The sequence below is a fragment of the Aptenodytes forsteri genome, unplaced genomic scaffold, assembly GCF_000699145.1.
Source record: "Aptenodytes forsteri isolate BGI_AS27 unplaced genomic scaffold, ASM69914v1 Scaffold54, whole genome shotgun sequence".
In the NCBI taxonomy this organism is placed as follows: Eukaryota; Metazoa; Chordata; class Aves; order Sphenisciformes; family Spheniscidae; genus Aptenodytes; species Aptenodytes forsteri.
Window position 1 is genome coordinate 2,229,486 of NW_008796044.1, and position 16,386 is coordinate 2,245,871.

The 16,386-nt window shown below is 42.6% G+C and overlaps 1 protein-coding gene across 1 annotated transcript in view; it reads left to right on the forward strand.

Moving 5' to 3' along the window:
• SLIT3 (slit guidance ligand 3) overlaps window positions 1-16,386 on the forward strand; it is a 553,189-nt gene that overhangs the window by 526,008 nt on the left and 10,795 nt on the right. Inside the window, exons 31-32 of the mRNA XM_009285701.1 lie at window positions 871-1,111; window positions 3,473-3,603. Coding sequence (XP_009283976.1) covers window positions 871-1,111; window positions 3,473-3,603 — 372 coding nt within the window. The remainder of the gene's footprint in view (window positions 1-870; window positions 1,112-3,472; window positions 3,604-16,386) is intronic.

The following is a 16,386-nucleotide window of genomic DNA, read 5'->3' on the forward strand; positions in this document are numbered from 1 at the left end:
ACTTGGGAAGACAAACGCCATCACTCCGAACATCCCCCCCTTCCTTCTTCTTCCCCCAGCTTTACATGCTGAGCATGACGTCATATGGTGTGGGATATCCCTTTGGGCAGTTTGGGTCAGCTGTCCTGGCTGTGCCCCCTCCCAGCTTCTTGTGCACCTCCAGCCTTCTCAGTCAGTAGAGCATGGGAAACTGAAAAGTCCTTGGCTAGTGTAAGCATTACCTAGCAACAACTAAAACATCGGTGTGTTATCAGCATTGTTCTCACCCTAAATCCAAAATACAGCACTGTACCAGCTACTAGGGAGAAAATTAACTCTATCCCTGCCGAAACCAGGACAGATACACTCGCTGATATACAGTAAAGCAAGTGAGGAGCCTGTAAAAACCACTAAAAATAGAGGATTTTCCCCTTGCTTACCACCAGCAGAGGTAGTCTCAAGTCACAAAGCCTAGGATGGGGATTTTTGGCTGAGGAGTGGTGCATGTTTCTGGATGGCAGGGAGAGCAGGTGAGGAAATCTCAGGTTTGGGCTTAAATGGCTCCCAGTTTTTGCTGGGAACGTCTGCACGGCACAATGTGGGATGAAAGCTATTTTAGACAGACTGCTGTACATTGCGGAGCTAAATAACCAGTGCAAAGTGCAGTACAAATTGCTTTCTGTATTTGAACTGGCTTGTTCAGCCCGAGTGTGGGAATTTCCATACAGCACTATGCTGTACAGCTTTCACACAGTAAAGTGAGCACATGGTAGCTGAATCTCAGAGTTGCTATACCACAGTAGTAGTGTAACATCAGCATCGGAGAGTGCTTCCTTCCTTAAAAAAATGGTGATAATTGAGGCCGCTTCTCCTTTCTTTTACCTTCTACAGTGGACTTTTCTGTGAAACTCCTCCGCCGATGGTTCTGCTCCAGACGAGCCCATGCGATAACTACGAGTGCCAGAATGGGGCCCAGTGCATCGTCGCGCACCATGAGCCCGTCTGCCGCTGCCTCGCTGGCTTTGCTGGGCAGAAGTGCGAGAAGCTCATCACAGTCAACTTTGTTGGGAAGGATTCCTATGTGGAGCTGCCGTCAGCCAAAATTCGCCCTCAGGCAAATATATCCCTCCAGGTATGTCACGTAGAACATCAGTTGCCAGCCCAGTGCTCTTCTAAGCAATGATACATATACACGTATATATTTTTTTATTCTGAAGGAACAGGGTCTATTGGCCAAGATGCTGGCAAAGTTAGAGACAACTTGTGAGCCACTTGTCTGCTCTAAAATTATTGAAACATTAAGGAGCAACTAATGTACCACTGTACCTTTGTGGACACATATCCTGCCTCCAGAACCTCACCGCTCTTATTCCCAGCCTGGCAATGTAACTAGAGATGATTCAGCAAACCTCCTTGTCGTCTTACTGATTTACAGCATTGTGTTTCATCCTGTAGAAATTAGTGCTTAATGTTAGGAGACTTATTGAAAGAGGCTGCTCTAAATGGCCTTTCCAGGCAATATTTTGCTTACTCTTTTACTGTGCACGTTCAGTAGATAAAAGGCCTGGGATTTTGTTACGGTCCTGTTGTTACACCTAAATTTGGTTTGAGGTCTAAGGCTCAGAAGGCAATGGAAAATAAATATTAAAGGTGCCATGCCACTACTGTCATCTTTGTGGCTGTGGATCAAAGGTATTTTGGATACTTAGACCAATATGATATTTAAGTGATTTGGAAGTTATTTGCTCTCCCAATCTAGTAGGCATTAAAGTGATCTGTTTTTCCCCTAATATCCCAAAGTAAATGAGGGAATAATTTCTAGCTTTGTACGTTTTCTAATGAGATGCATGGAGCACATGTATGATGTGACACACACTCTTTCTTAGGCCACTGATTGTTAATCTGGACGATTTCTATACCTGCAAATGAAGTATAACATTTCAAAAGATGTGAGAAGAAAAATCATCCCTGTATGTTTATTTTACTGCATTTATTTTCTCAATTTGAAGAGATTGTGTTCCACAGTTGGAAATCATATTCTAGACTTACTTGATGGAGTTTGGTTGTAATTAAAATACCAATGTCAAGACATGGGAAAAAGGACCGAATTTCCACATTAGGAATAGATTTTTAAAGGGTGGTTCCTGCAAAGTTTATTCTAATGAGAAAATTCCATAATTCATATATAACTTCTCAATAGCTTGAGTATACAGTTCATATGAAAATGAAGCTGATTAATGTATATTTGAAACTCCAGTTTTTCTTCAAAATTCCCTTTTATTTAATGTCACAAAAGAGATTCTAAAATATGGGCACTCTAAAATATGGCTCCTAAAAGCTCCAAATACTATAGGTCAACTTTAAAGCTGAAAATCTGGACATTGTCTTCTTAAGTGTACAAAACACGTTACATCAGCCATAGCTTGAAGAATAAAACTGATTATTACAGAAAGCACATGCAGATGACTTTCTCACTTCTTGTTTCCCAGGCTGAATATTATTCTTGCATCCAGTGATTAATCACTGGTGAATTAAAATTAGAATACAACATTGATTATTAAGAACAGATAGAGAAAATCTTATTAAAAAGTGTTCAAGAAAAAAAATCTTTTAAAGGCAAAAGAATATTATTGAAATATATATATAAATGCAAACAGATTTTTAAATGTACTGTTTAGTTTTGGCATTTAACAGCCATTGTGAAAAAATAAGCAAGAAATCTCAAGAAATATGTACTGTGAAAATGACAGGCAGGTTGTATCCAAAAATCCCATTTTGTTTCTTCTTCTATTTTTTTTTTCTTTTGTACTATAGGGATATCTGAGAGCTGGAGACAGGGAAAGTGCAGTCCTTGTTTTTTGACTCAGTGTTCAAGATTTTTTTTTTTCCCTGATGTATGTCAAAGCTAGAGGGACGAGGGCTACTCTAGTCCTCCTGACTCTCTAAATGTCCCATTTGAACTCACCATGACTTGCCAATAACTCGGATTGAGGGAATAACTCACGGTTATGCTAGATGTGGGGACAGGTCCTTCCTTCCTTCTTTTTGTTCATAAAAAGTCTGTGAACAGATCAGCGCCTGCGGAGATTTGTTTGCTTGTAATTGTGACACACTCCTCCTACTGCCAGAGTTGATTTTCTAAACCTCCACTTCAAGCTGGGGTAGTAGCTGAGAAATAAATTCATGTGTCGCCAAAAATACAGCCATAGTTTATTGGCAGACATCAAATAAATCACAGCTTTCACCTCCTGAAAACTAGTTCTCATTTGAAACAAGGGAGCCATCCCTTAGTGGGAGGCTGACCTGTTTGTGTGTGAGCCCACCCAATGTCACCAAGACCTTTTTGTGTCTCTTGCTCTCGTTTTTGCTCATATATATGATTTATTAAATCATATTTGAATTGCATATATGATTTTGGTTTGATTTTTAATATAGGTTTATTTCTTTTTTAATCATTCTCAAGCAACCTTACCTGGTTATTCATGTTTCACAGGTAGCAACGGACAAGGACAATGGCATCTTATTATACAAAGGAGACAATGATCCTTTGGCTCTGGAGTTGTACCAAGGACACGTGAGGCTCATCTACGACACACTGAATTCTCCACCTACCACAGTATACAGGTAAATAGCTAAGCTTTATCAAGACAGTTGATTTCCAAAAAACATGGAGGGGTAGGATTTTTCTAAGAAATGTGCATGGGAGAAGAACCTTTTATTTTACTTCACTGTATCTCTTTCATGTATGTAATTAGATAAGAAAATCAGAATAAAGACTTAGCTAGAGGCTGAGTGGTTAAAAATTGGCATTTATTGGCAATACCAGTGATACTGTGTCCTACTGTGATTGCAGAAAAATGTTGTGTTTTCTCATCTACTGTAAAGATTTAGTTTCTGGTGAATGTTGTCCCTGAAATAGTTCCAAATAATCACTTTCTTTGATGTTGATATTTCGCATTAATTTACTGTACCAAGACAGAACAGTGACTGTGCGACTGCAGGATTAGACTGTGTCAAATAGGAGGAGAAGGGCTGAATTCCTGTACAGGGTGAATATTTTTGGAAGGACTCTTACCTATATCAGTAGTAACTACACAAACCATGAAAAAGCACAAATTACAACAGTAAATTGTAGGACAATTTGACCTTCAGACACTTGACTTTCGGGGATACCAAACCCACAGTTTTTATTCATTAGTCACAAGAAAGAAAAGCAAATGTACAAGTGAAACCTATGCACAGAGGCGTTCCCCTAGGAATGAGCGATGTGCTGCTCATGTCTTCCACTGTTCCTTTAGCAGCTCTCTCCCGAGGTTAACACCCTTCTCATTATTTTTAAGCCCTGTTGCTCCAGTTTGTTCTGTGTAAACATGCAGTTGTGACCACATGGAGCCCTTTTGGGTTCAGTGCGGTCTCATGGCATTGTGTACACAGAAGAGCCGGATTTCCCAGCCCACCTTGCTCTTTAAGGAAGAGCATCCTATTAGAGCAAGTGAAAGGATGCCACCAAGTATCACTAGCCAGGACGGGCCTTGTACTTCTTCTGGAAAGTTTTCTCAGCACTTGATAAAACCTGAGCCTTTCAGAAGTATGGTAGCTGTGCAGGGCTTTCTTTAAGGGGAATGATGACTTGTTTAAGCAAATGAGAAAATTATTTCTGTATAAAAGCAAATTTGGATAATACCAATGCAGGGATGTCACCAGGAAGAGCAATGACTTGTCCACTGTAGGAATGAAGAAAGTAGTTTGTTAGTGATTTTCACCAGCTAGATAGGTGTGAAAAATTTCTCTGTGTGTGGCTGCTAATCCTAATTGATTTCATGTTAGAGCAAAGCTGAAGTTGTTAAACAGTTTTACGCCACTAATTAGAACATAGGGAAAAGCTCATTATGTGTGGGCAGCATAGGGGGTGACGGATTGGTGTGGATGCTTGCTCTCCGTTGTCAAGGGCAGAGCGGTGTGGTGACAAGAGCTGTTGCCACCATCACAACAACACTTTATGGATCTGCTGCCTTCTGGCAAAGTTGCCAGAGATGGCAAGCGGCAGTGTCCTCATTATTCCTGCGCCCTTCATATCGCTCAAGGAGGAGGTCTCCATTCAGACTGACACCTCATTACCATAAGATTAATGGCCTGTTCACTACATTTTGTACTGTGTGATCTGTTGAGATGGGAGAGAAGCTGCTTAATACGGTGCCCTTTCTGAAATGTCACTCTAATCTTTTATTAGTTTAAGGAGTGGGGCAAAATGGGATTAGCATGGAGCTTGATGGGAAAAGATTAGGTTGATTGAGAAAAACTGCAGCTAAAGAATGTCAAAAAGGGCCTCTAAATAGATTAAAAGACTTGTTTTCCTTAAGGGCTGAGGAAGGGGGAGGAAACCTGCTTCTGTCCTTACAATCATAGTATTTAAGGGTAGAAGGCGTGAGTGGATTTGGTTTGACCTCCCTGTATATCCTGTTTGACTTTTAGCTAAGGCATAAGCTCTGTTTGGCTAAGACATGACTTCCAGCTTGGCACCGAGTTTTGACAGGGAAATACCAAATAATGGAAATTCCCCCATTTCCTTTGGTAGCTTGGACAACAGTCAATCATTTCCATTATTCAGGCATTGGCCAGAATTTCTACGTTGTGTCACTAACACCTTCTGGATGTTTTAGAGGCTTTCTCCAGGGAAATTAAAGTCCTTTTACACCTGGTACTGGCTCCCATGAGTTTATCTGTACTTTTAATTGCATTGTTTCCTAACTTGCATTTTGATGAAGTGAAAAGTTGATTCAGTGTGATGCATTTTACCTAAACCTTAAGAATTTGGGGAACTCTTTTCTGCAACTTCTACAATTTTTCATTTTTCATTAAAAATAAGGTTACTGGGAGAACCTGAAACATTCAAATCTTAGCCTCACCATTGGTAAAACAGTTTGCCTTCTCTATCGCATACTCCTTGCTGCCTTGTGTAGACGCCTCATTTAAATCCCAATCTTAGCACGAGTGGACTGTTTGCCTTGGAGAAGCTCTGTTGAAAGACTGTTAGATTAATTTTCACGGGCAGTATCAGGCGCTGCTATCCTCCAAAGGGGTCCACTTCTCGGAATAGATGAGCGGTGCTTTGGCTCTTGTTTGTCCTCAGAAGAATCTGCCAAGAGAGGAGGAGGCCTTAAAATACTGCCTGGTGGGAATTGTGCCAGCTACAGCTGCAGGAAATCTATAACTGACCTGGTCCCATGTTGTAACTGAGATGTTTTGCTGGCTATTTCAGGTACTCCCATGATGGGATGTGGGAAGTCATTGGCAAGCCACATTATCTGTAATTCTTCATCAGTCTCCATGATAAGATTTATTAATAGTACTTAAGAACAGTAAAATTAGCAAAGTACTTGGCTAATACAGGTAATACCCTGTAGGGATAAGATAAAACCTGTTGTCAGACAGGTTTGGAAGCCATCAGCGAGTAAGGCACACTTGGTGGTAGCTTTCAGTAGTATTCAGCAGAAGTGTGCTGGAAGGATGAAGTACGCAACGTGTTACATCGCAAAACTCTCCCCCGGCCCCTTAGTATAGCACCAGGGTGAAGCTTTGTACCAGACACGTGGTGTGTGTGCTCTGAACTTACTGCTGTAGTGTATTCTGTGGGTGGCCTCACTTTGCAAAACTATTCTAGGAGACTGAGGGCAGGGATGTGTGGCATAATAGCGGATCGCAGGCGTGCCAGGAAAGAGCAATTCATTTTATCTGCTCTGTGAAGGCAGGTTGTCTCTGGGTATTGGAGTGGACCTGTTCCTGTATCTTAGTTGCTCCTTTGAGCAGATTTAAGTAGAACTGCAGTACAAAGTTAGTCTGCAAAAGCCCAAGATTAACTCGTTGTACATTCAGATTTGCTTTACATGTATTCGTTCCTATTGGTATGTTTGGATAGAAAGGTTAAAGTTGACATTGGACTTTTCTTTCATTCTAGTCAGATAAAGGTCAGCAAATGTCCAATGGAAAAGACTACCGAAAATACATTGTCATTTATCATCAAGTTAGAAAGAAATACAAGTTAATGCATGAATATACAATGATTGAACTCACCCTTTTAAGAGAAAAACTGACAGGTCTGTTATTGGAACTCCTCACCTGTAAGCTGCAGAATAACAGTTTCCTGGACATCATAGTAAACATCTCACAGAAGATCCATTTTTGAAGTAGGATTCCTATTTGTCTTTCTTTTGTTCTATTTAATTATTCTATAGATGCACAACTGAGAACAGAAATCTGTTTCTGAGTGCTTTATTGACCTCCTGGTTTCTGCACTGGTGAGAGTTACTCTTCCATGGCGTGACAGTACTTAATACTGAGCCAACAGTGAGTTCTTGAAATAAAGTAAATCTTTTACACAGATACCCTACCTTAATTTAAAGATACCAACTGACGAGGAATGTGCTGCTTTTATTTACCACCATGTTCCGATTGTTAAAAGTTTGAATTAACAAAGAGCATGTAATTCTGTAGTTTCAGCATTCAGCCATTGATACTGGTATCTGTTCAACTGTATTCTGTAGGGAGAGCTCCTATTTTCAGTCTTTTTTCCTACATCTGTTCCTTGAACCAGAGATAAGACCTTACTTGTAATTCTTTTTCTGATAGGTTTTATGCTACTACACAGTCATATTGATTTGGATGCTAAATTAATCCTTCCCAAAAGAAATGGAAAATAGAAATTTGACACAAACTACTGATGTAATTCCCTCCAGAGTTCCCAGATTGCCATGTTGCATACGGACTGTCATATCTGGTAAAGAGCAAGATGCAGATGTCATTGGTGTAAAATCATATGTTTTCATGCAGACTTCCTGACAGCAGTGAAAAAGGAGGCAGTTAGGAAAATTGCATTTGTCTTTCTGCAGAGCCTACACCCAAATTACACTATAATTCCTTTTAAAAGTATCCTTGCATAATCTGTTTTCAAAAATGCTACATCATTAAAAATATTTCTTATAGATTGTATCATGCAGTTCTCATGGTCTGGGTAATTCTTATATAGCATAGATGGATGTTCTTGTGGTTAAAGCAAAAGGCCTGATACAAGGGAGCTTAAATTCTTACTGTATCTGCCTCATACGGCATGACTGTGGGATGACAAATTAAATCTGGTTCTCTGTGCACAAAAAGTACAGAAATGCACAAAAAATAGAAAAAGTGTTTCAGAAATGTGCTGCAGGTCTCCGAAGGGTGAGGTTCCTTCTCCCTTCTCCCTCCAGGCTGTGGAGCAGCACAAGGCTCTCACCCTGGCAGCATCTGCAAACTCCCCGTGCTGTTCCATGTCACTCAGCCTCTGCCCATAGCGACTGGAGCCCGGGGAGCAGCCCGTGAGGCCACCGGCACTCGTTGTCCAGCAACAGGTCCCTGGCCATGCCGCTCCAAAGAACCGAACTTGGTAGTACTCAAGGATTTCAGTCCTCTACTCAGATTTCATAGGCTTCTCCGTGCTTCTGGTGCTGAGGTTGAACGGTTGCTTTGGTGATGGAAGAACTTCCACACCTTCCAAAGATATGGGAGATGGGATTTTTGTGTAATCACCTTTCTTCAGCTGCAATTGCTTATCTGCAAAAAAGCCCGGGAGCCTTCACCATTAATTCACTGCCTTCTAGGGAGGAGTGTGCTGGAGGAGTGAAAGCATTAATTATTCTTAGGATCCTTATTAGAGCTTGTCAAACCCAGTTTTTACCAAAAGTCTCTTTGCAGAGCTCACTGCACGACTGGTCCTTTCCTTCCTAATACCTTCCTAGTCTGCAGCCTGTGCTGTGCCTGTCCCTGGTGGGATTCCTGTTTGATACTTCTGGATGGTCTCTAAATAGACTGTTTTTCAGGGATTTCTATGAGACATCACTGAGCTCTTAACAATTCTGTATATTTGCAATTCATTTTATTCTCTATCACACACTCTTACGTTTTTAGGTACTCCTTAGGGATTTTGCATCAAATATAATGAAAGAAACTGGTATTAATCTCTGACCTGCACAGTAAAAGTTGTAAAATTTGAATGTACTTATAAATCTTGCATGAGCCAAGGCAAAGGACAGATGAATTATATTTTGCCTTTATAAAGGGCTCTGGTGTATTTGAATGGGACAAAAAAAGACAAGCGTGCGAGTTCTTGTCAAACTACAAACATCGCATTTCTCTAGTTTTTCTTGGATTTTTGTGTAGTAGGACAGTGAAAATGTAAGGCCGAGACCTTAAAATGTCATCTAACTTTTATCATTAGGTTCAGAATCAAATATTTGCTTTCATGAAATTCAGAAACTTTCTTCTGCTGAGATGAAGCTTAAGAAGGGTAAAGCTTTGTCCTTCAGGCTGCCTGAGGACTTAGCAGGTAAAATCTTGTTAAGCTGAATTAATGTTTTTTTATTGTAAATCTCTTCAGTATCTCTTGCAAGAATGACAGTTTCTCCTCTCTCTCCTCACCTCTGCCTAGCTCCTTCTCTTCAGTGTAATATCTGAGTACCCAGAAACACTGTGCTGCAGACCCACGGCTTTATTTCTAACCTTACACATATGTGTAGGGTGTTTCAGAGTGAGATGTTTTATTAGACAAAGGCAAAACCTTTCACAAAGCAAGTCGGCGTTGGCCTGTCTGTGTACCAGGTACGGGAAGTTAGGAATAGGTCGTCTAAAGCCACTTGCCCTGTGGTAGTGACAGAAATAGAAGTTACATTCTCTGAGTCCCAGGTCACCTTTTTCAGGGCCCAAAATCCGGGGCTATCGGTCTAAGTTGCACTCAGATGTCCCCTGTCAACAGAGGCTGGGCTACACCAGTAGACATGGGTGCTGCCAGCGTGCACGGGCTGCTGACTTGCCCAAAGACCCGTGGTTGAGGCAGGGGCATGCTTGGCTTTGTCTTCCCCTCAGCGCTCACCATTGAACTTTGGAGAACTTACCCCACAGTCTGTGAAGGCAATAAACTCAGTAGCTGCTCCTCTGCCACAAAGGGTTTCATGCCATTTTACCTAATTCTTTGAATTAACTTGTATTATGACCACTTGAAGTCAAAGCAGAGATGTTATTTGTATCCTTTTGATTCGGAATGTGGCCATCTACACCATCACTGTCACCTTTATCACTGTTTTTTAAAAAAATCAGAATACTGCTGCAGACCTAAATCAACTTCAAACAGGTGGCAGAAGACAGTCCTACTCCTCCCAAATCACTTTTTAAGCAGACTGTGCTGGCATTAATGCATAGACGACATATAAGCAAACTGTCAGTAGTCTGTGTATTTCGTTAAGCAAATGGATTTGAAGTTGTTTTCTAAAACAGACACCCATAAGCTGGTCTGTACCTTGTTACTGTAGTCACTGCATACCTGTCCTCTGGACGCTCCGCCTGTATCTCCCAGCAGCTTTCTCTCAGCTGAAGGGGACAGGAGGGGAGCCGGAGCGGATACGCTGTGTCCACCCCCGCTGGCTGCTTTGTTGATCAGCAGCGGTTTAGGAAGAGCTATGCAAAACAGAGGACTGCAGCACACACGTGTACATACAACTTCAGTGCAATAACATTACAATGCTGATTTCTTTCAGCACAAAATGATAATAAAAATGTAATGAAGTCAGCAAGATGCCAGTATTAATCCCAAGAAGAAATGAGAGGTGATGAGATAGGGATAGTTCATAACTAAACAAAAATGTCAGGGGGAACACACCCAAAATGAATCAATGTGTTAAAATACCCTGAGTTCAGCCTCTAGTTAGAGTCTAACTTCACAGCATCCTGGCCCCATGCAGCTCCTCTCTCTCCTGACTGTATTGGACACGTCAGAGGATTACGCCTAACGATGGAAAGCAAATCCTTCACAGTTATGAGATTTTACTTTGCAGTGGAGAGTGTTGACCATTCAAAAGTATTTTCAAGAGCATCAGGAAGGAAGATGTTTGCCCTTGGAAGCTTGCTGAGCTCTAGAAGTAGCTCAGCGCCTTGCAGGTACTTGCTGGTTTTCATGTTCAAAGTAGTCTTGGGTTTATGTAAAAATGAATGGTGAAGCCAAAAGTTGTTCTCTACAGTGATTTGACTATGACTAAAAATAATATAGCTCAATCATCAAAAGAAAATTGCTGCTGAAAATGCAGAAACCCACATTATAAATGAAGATTTTCCCCTGTTTGTTAAATTCAGTAGCTGGGTTGAGTTTTAGCCAGTTCAGTTCAAGCCTTAAAACTGCCCAGCCAAACCAGAAGTAATTATGAAATAAGAACTATTTCTTTCACCCCAGCAGATAACCTGATTTAGTCATTAGTTGGTCCGTAACATGGCCTCACTGTTTCTTCTAGCGAGAGCATCAGTGAAACCATGACAGTGGTCCTGGCAACTCCTGAGCCCTCATAAATTAGTGCCGATGTTAGTCCACCTTCTGAGCAGTCAGGTTGGTTTCTGCGTGTTGGAAACACACTCTTGTGCTGAACTCTGTTTCCAGTGAGTAATTAGGAGAAAGGTGTGCAAATGTACTTTAAAAGGTATTTTCTTGCTATAGCACAGGTCGTTAGTCCAATATTATATTGCCAAAGTTTGTTAATACTGATTACATCAGAGGAAGGTTGAAGTAATCTCGTCATAGACAATGATGGAATAAACCTAATCATAGTCAAAATGACTTTATAAACTTCCTATGCACTAATGACTGGCTCATGTCTTGAATTGTGAGGGTTTTGCCTTGCAACAAAGCAAGGCAATTTATATTAGTTGTTATATTAGCAAGCTAATATAACGTGTTTATTTTTTTCTGCCTGTAAATTTCTTGTAAACATGATGACTAACACAAAGTTTAGATGTGTACCATGTGTGATAGATTTATATCCCATTTATACCAAGCGCCAGGCTCTGGATTCAATCGATACAGTCTCTGTTAGAAGACGTGCATGCAGAACGGGCACTGAGGGTGATCACGGAGGTGCGGCACGGTTCTGCGCACAGTTATTTCAGTGCTTCTTCCCAGTATAGAAATGTGACCCACAGCTCTGCATTCGCCAGCATGCCCCAGTGCTGCTGGAAAAGGTGGGTATGGCAGCTGCCATTCTGGTTGTCAAATAGCGACGGATTTTGTTTATTTTTCTGGAAAGAGAGGCATACAACTGTAGGTATGTTGCCACAGATGAGGTGGAAACAATTTCATTTCCTGACCATGTATCAGGTTTCTAAATAGACACAGCTTTTTTTTTCTTGGGTCTTAGCCTCCAATTTCAGCTAAACCCCATCATTCTCTGTCATTCTAATTAGAAGCACTTTTAATTGTATTCTGTAGTGGCCCTGGTCCCTGCTGCTAAATGGCAGATACCTTCATATTTTCCAGAGCTGAACAGGGGATAGATGGTGTAAAGTATTCCCCCTAATGAAATGACTCTGTGAAGACACTTGGTGGATTTCCTCATCAGAACCTGAGATTTGATATCCAGTTGAAGGCAGAGCTGTTTTCAATAGTGTTTGATACCGGCGCTAAAAAGTAAACCCAAGCACCCAGGTTTGTTCCGAGTGCTGGCAGAGCAGGGGGGCCGTGCCGCTGCACGTCCTGGTGTGTGCCACACTGCTGTACACGTGCAGCGCCGCCCCTTCGCTGGGGAGGACGTGGCACTCGGTGCTGTCGCTGGCCCCGCTGCTGTGCCAGGGCCTGCCTTCCTCTGTGCTGTTTGCAGTGTCATTTTTTTTAAAGATAACTGATTTAATGAGTCCCAATAGCATTGCAGAATCTATATGTGATTGTTTTTACACTCTGTACTTACTGGGTTTGTTATTTTATATGATGCATGTTACAGCAAAGATACCGAGATGCAATAGCTCATTGCACCGCAATACACTGTGCGCCACGATGTGCAAACTTGTTCTGGTGGAGTTAGATGGGAAGGCAGTGACACTGTGATCTGTCATTCAGGAGAGGCCTTGGACTTGAAGAGTTCGTTCCAGCTATTTTTACTGCCATTACGCCTGCGTTTAACAAATTCTCAGTCAGCAGAATGAAGCATTCAGCTCTGCAGAGACATGGTGATACTGTAGGAGACCGGTGAGGGCTTCAGCTCCCCAACAGTGCGGTTGGAGGAAGGTGTCAGGCCTCTTGCCCATGTCAGGGACACTGTGAGAATTCACTGCAAACACGGAGTGTTTACCCTGGCCGTGAATCTGACCCTTTTATGAATAATCTAGGGAAAGGGGTCAGGATCGTGTTAATTGCGTGTTGCAGGGGTATAGAAAAGGTCCTTGCTTTTCCCTTAGAAGGTCTGTAATACAATAACTTTCACTGTTGGCAGAGGTGCTGCAGGAATTGAATTATGACTGGAAATTAGATATGCATAGCCTGGCCAAACGATCATTAAGGGAGATACGGTAATCAACTGCCAGCTTTTAAGGGCTGTAAACACCAAGAAGAGAGAGATGGTTTATTTGGGTGGTCTGCAGAGTTGTAAGTAGGAGAAAAGGTATAAAACCAAGCAATTTAAAATGGAGGTATCAAGGAAAAAAAAAATGTTAATGTCGAGTGCTCTCAGCCTAGGAGACCTAACGCTCAAGTCAGGTAAAACAGGATTGAACATAACAAAAGAGAGTATTTTAAGCTGAAAGTGAACTTGAGTGCTTTAATATACCTCTTTCATCTCTTATTTCTCTAGCCTTGTGTTTCATTAGCATTTTTCATACTTTTTTCTCAACATGTGGTCTTTATTTGGCTTCTGAAGATGACAGTGCTTGAAGTGATGTGTTATTATAGAGGTAGCACAAACACTGCTCCAGTTATGATTTTGCCTTTGTTGCCATGGAGAAGTTTAAATCTATTTTAGGCCAAGGACTGATTATAACTGGAACTAAGGGCAGGAGGTAACTGTAGCTTGGAAAGGTGAAAAACCATCACCAATACCTGAAGTCAGCCTGGCGCAGTCTGGATTTCACAGCTCCCAAATCGCTAACGTCTCAACGCGGTTCCCTGCAGCTCTCACCTTGTGTTTCTTGATTTTGGTACCTCTTCTCTGGTGCCTGCTCTTCCCATGTGTTGCAAGCTCCTTAAGCTCTTTTGGACACATGTATTTCTGCTTATTCCCTTCTACTTCGAATGTTTTCAAAGATTATCTAAGTTCAGTGTTCCCCATGGCCTTCACTCCCCAGTCACTTACCATCCTTGTGTTTGCTTTGTTCTGCGCTTCAAATGAGGCGTGTCCCCATTAAGACAGAGGTCAGGAAAACCTGGAGACTGTAGCTAATGAATTGATGTCCTCATATGCATAATTGATGGTTATACATTTCCTCAGTGACATGGTTTGCTGTGATACTTAAAGCTATTTTTGTTTTTGACTTCTCTGCCCTGCTGTTCTCTGCTGTCTCCACTAAAGGTATATTACATGTCAGTGAAAAAAACCTAACCCCAAAGCCCAAATTTTACAAGTTCAAATTGAATGCTTTAATCCTTTAACGCATTTCTGTTCACTGGCATATTTACAGTGGCTCAGCTCTAAATCTCTCATGGGTAACAGAGCAAGGGGAGTCGGTGTTTGTAACATCTCTGCGTGCTTGGGGCTGGAGTAGAGGGGAAAGAAAATATAGGAGGGAGAAGAGAAATAGATCAAAAATGAGAGTGGAAATCAGTTCTTTCATATATTCCCTGGGGTTTTATGTTTAATACACATCCCTTTCCCTTCATTTCTTTGTGTTCTGGTGTCTAAGCCCCGGCAGAGGCCGTGTCCATGGCCTGTGTGCAGTGCCCTCTGCACTGGGTCTGTTGGCTCATCTTGCTGGAATTGCTCTGACAGGTGAGGCCGGCTCCCTGTGATACAAAATTTTAATGACTCTTTTATAGAGCCCTCTCTAGTGGCCTCCCTTCCCTGTGAGGGCAGCTCGGAGCTTCCCACCTGGGCACAGAGGGAACAGAAGGTTCTGGACCCAGGGGCCTTCTCATGAGCTTTGGAAGCTGGGCTCTCCTCACATGCCCAGTATTTTCCTCTTTTTTTTTTTTGGCCAAATCCGATCGGATGCCACGGCCAGCCCTCAGTGAGGGTAACCTTGAGGAAAGCAAGGCAATGGATTGCACAAGACGTGTAACCTGGGCTATGAAAAGACGACTGTAATTGAGGCGAGAAAGGTGAGGGGTGCTGCTGGTTGGGATCCGATCGTGCCACGGCCAGCCCTCAGTGAGGGTAACCTTGAGGAAAGCAAGGCAATGGATTGCACAAGACGTGTAACCTGGGCTATGAAAAGACGACTGTAATTGAGGCGAGAAAGGTGAGGGGTGCTGCTGGTTGGGGAGCAGCAAGTGTGTCCCCTTTGCTGGGAGGCAGGGCACCGCGGGATGGCAGCTACCCCTCCTCGGCACCCGGCGGGCTCCCGGGGCAGCCAGCTCCAACTGGCATCTGTTCATTGCACTGCTGATCTAGAGAAATCCTCCTGCCAACCCTCAGCATTTGGCTGTGCATTACTTCCTTTCCCTCAAAATACGTGCTTTAAGGGACCAGAAGTGATCACACTTGGAAGGGAACTGAAATGGTTTCTCAGCATCAAGTTTGTAACAAGACTCAAGTGAAGGTCCTGTAGAGACTGTGAGTACAGTCTATGAATGTCTGACGAGATGGGCCCTCACCAGACTGCTTATTGCAGTACCAGATGCAATTCCTGGGTCCTGAAGAATCTTCCTGTTATATAAAACTGGTCTTTTGGCTCCTTTTACTGCTTATGTTTTAGCAAGTTTAATTATTAAATTCCTGAAAATCCTTGCTTACACTCAAATGTTTACACTCAAACGTAATTCCTCCCTTTTTTCAACAAGAATATATTGTAAACTGTATCATATCCAATGGTGGTGGCCCAAAACACTGCAGTTGGAAGTTGGCTAAAAATTCATGACTGTCTTTCTTAACAGCTTGGAAAAATCTCAAAAGCCAGGACTTGGTTTGCTAGTGCCCCCGAGAAAAGCAGTTGGCTCAAATCTAGCAGCCCTTTGGCTTCTTCCTTCAGTGCCTTTCCCCTCTCCCTTGCTTTGCTCAGACATATTATTTTGATTTAACCATAAAGCATGAAAACCTTTGCAAAAAGAAAGGAGTTGGGTAACGTCAAGTCAGCTGTCAGGTGTGTGACATGGCGAGATCCGTTTCAGTAAATAAGTTCTGAGCAGCGAGCCAAAATAAACCTGCCGTATCAGCTTAAGGAAGTTCCTCTGACTCAGTACCCTGAGTGAATAAGCGAGCGCAGTGCTCGGCTGTGAATGAAGCTGTCAGAACCCCTCCCCGGTTTGGGGGAGAAGGGAGAAGGCGCAAGCCCTGCAGGGCCGGTACGGCGCGGCCCGCTCCGCTCGGCGATGCTCCATCGCCCTCTGGTGACCGGCCGCCGTTCGGCCTTTGCCGCGGGCCTCGGCGGAGCCCGGCGGCGTTTGCAGCCCGGCGTTCCCGGCTTGGTCCTCCGGCTCCC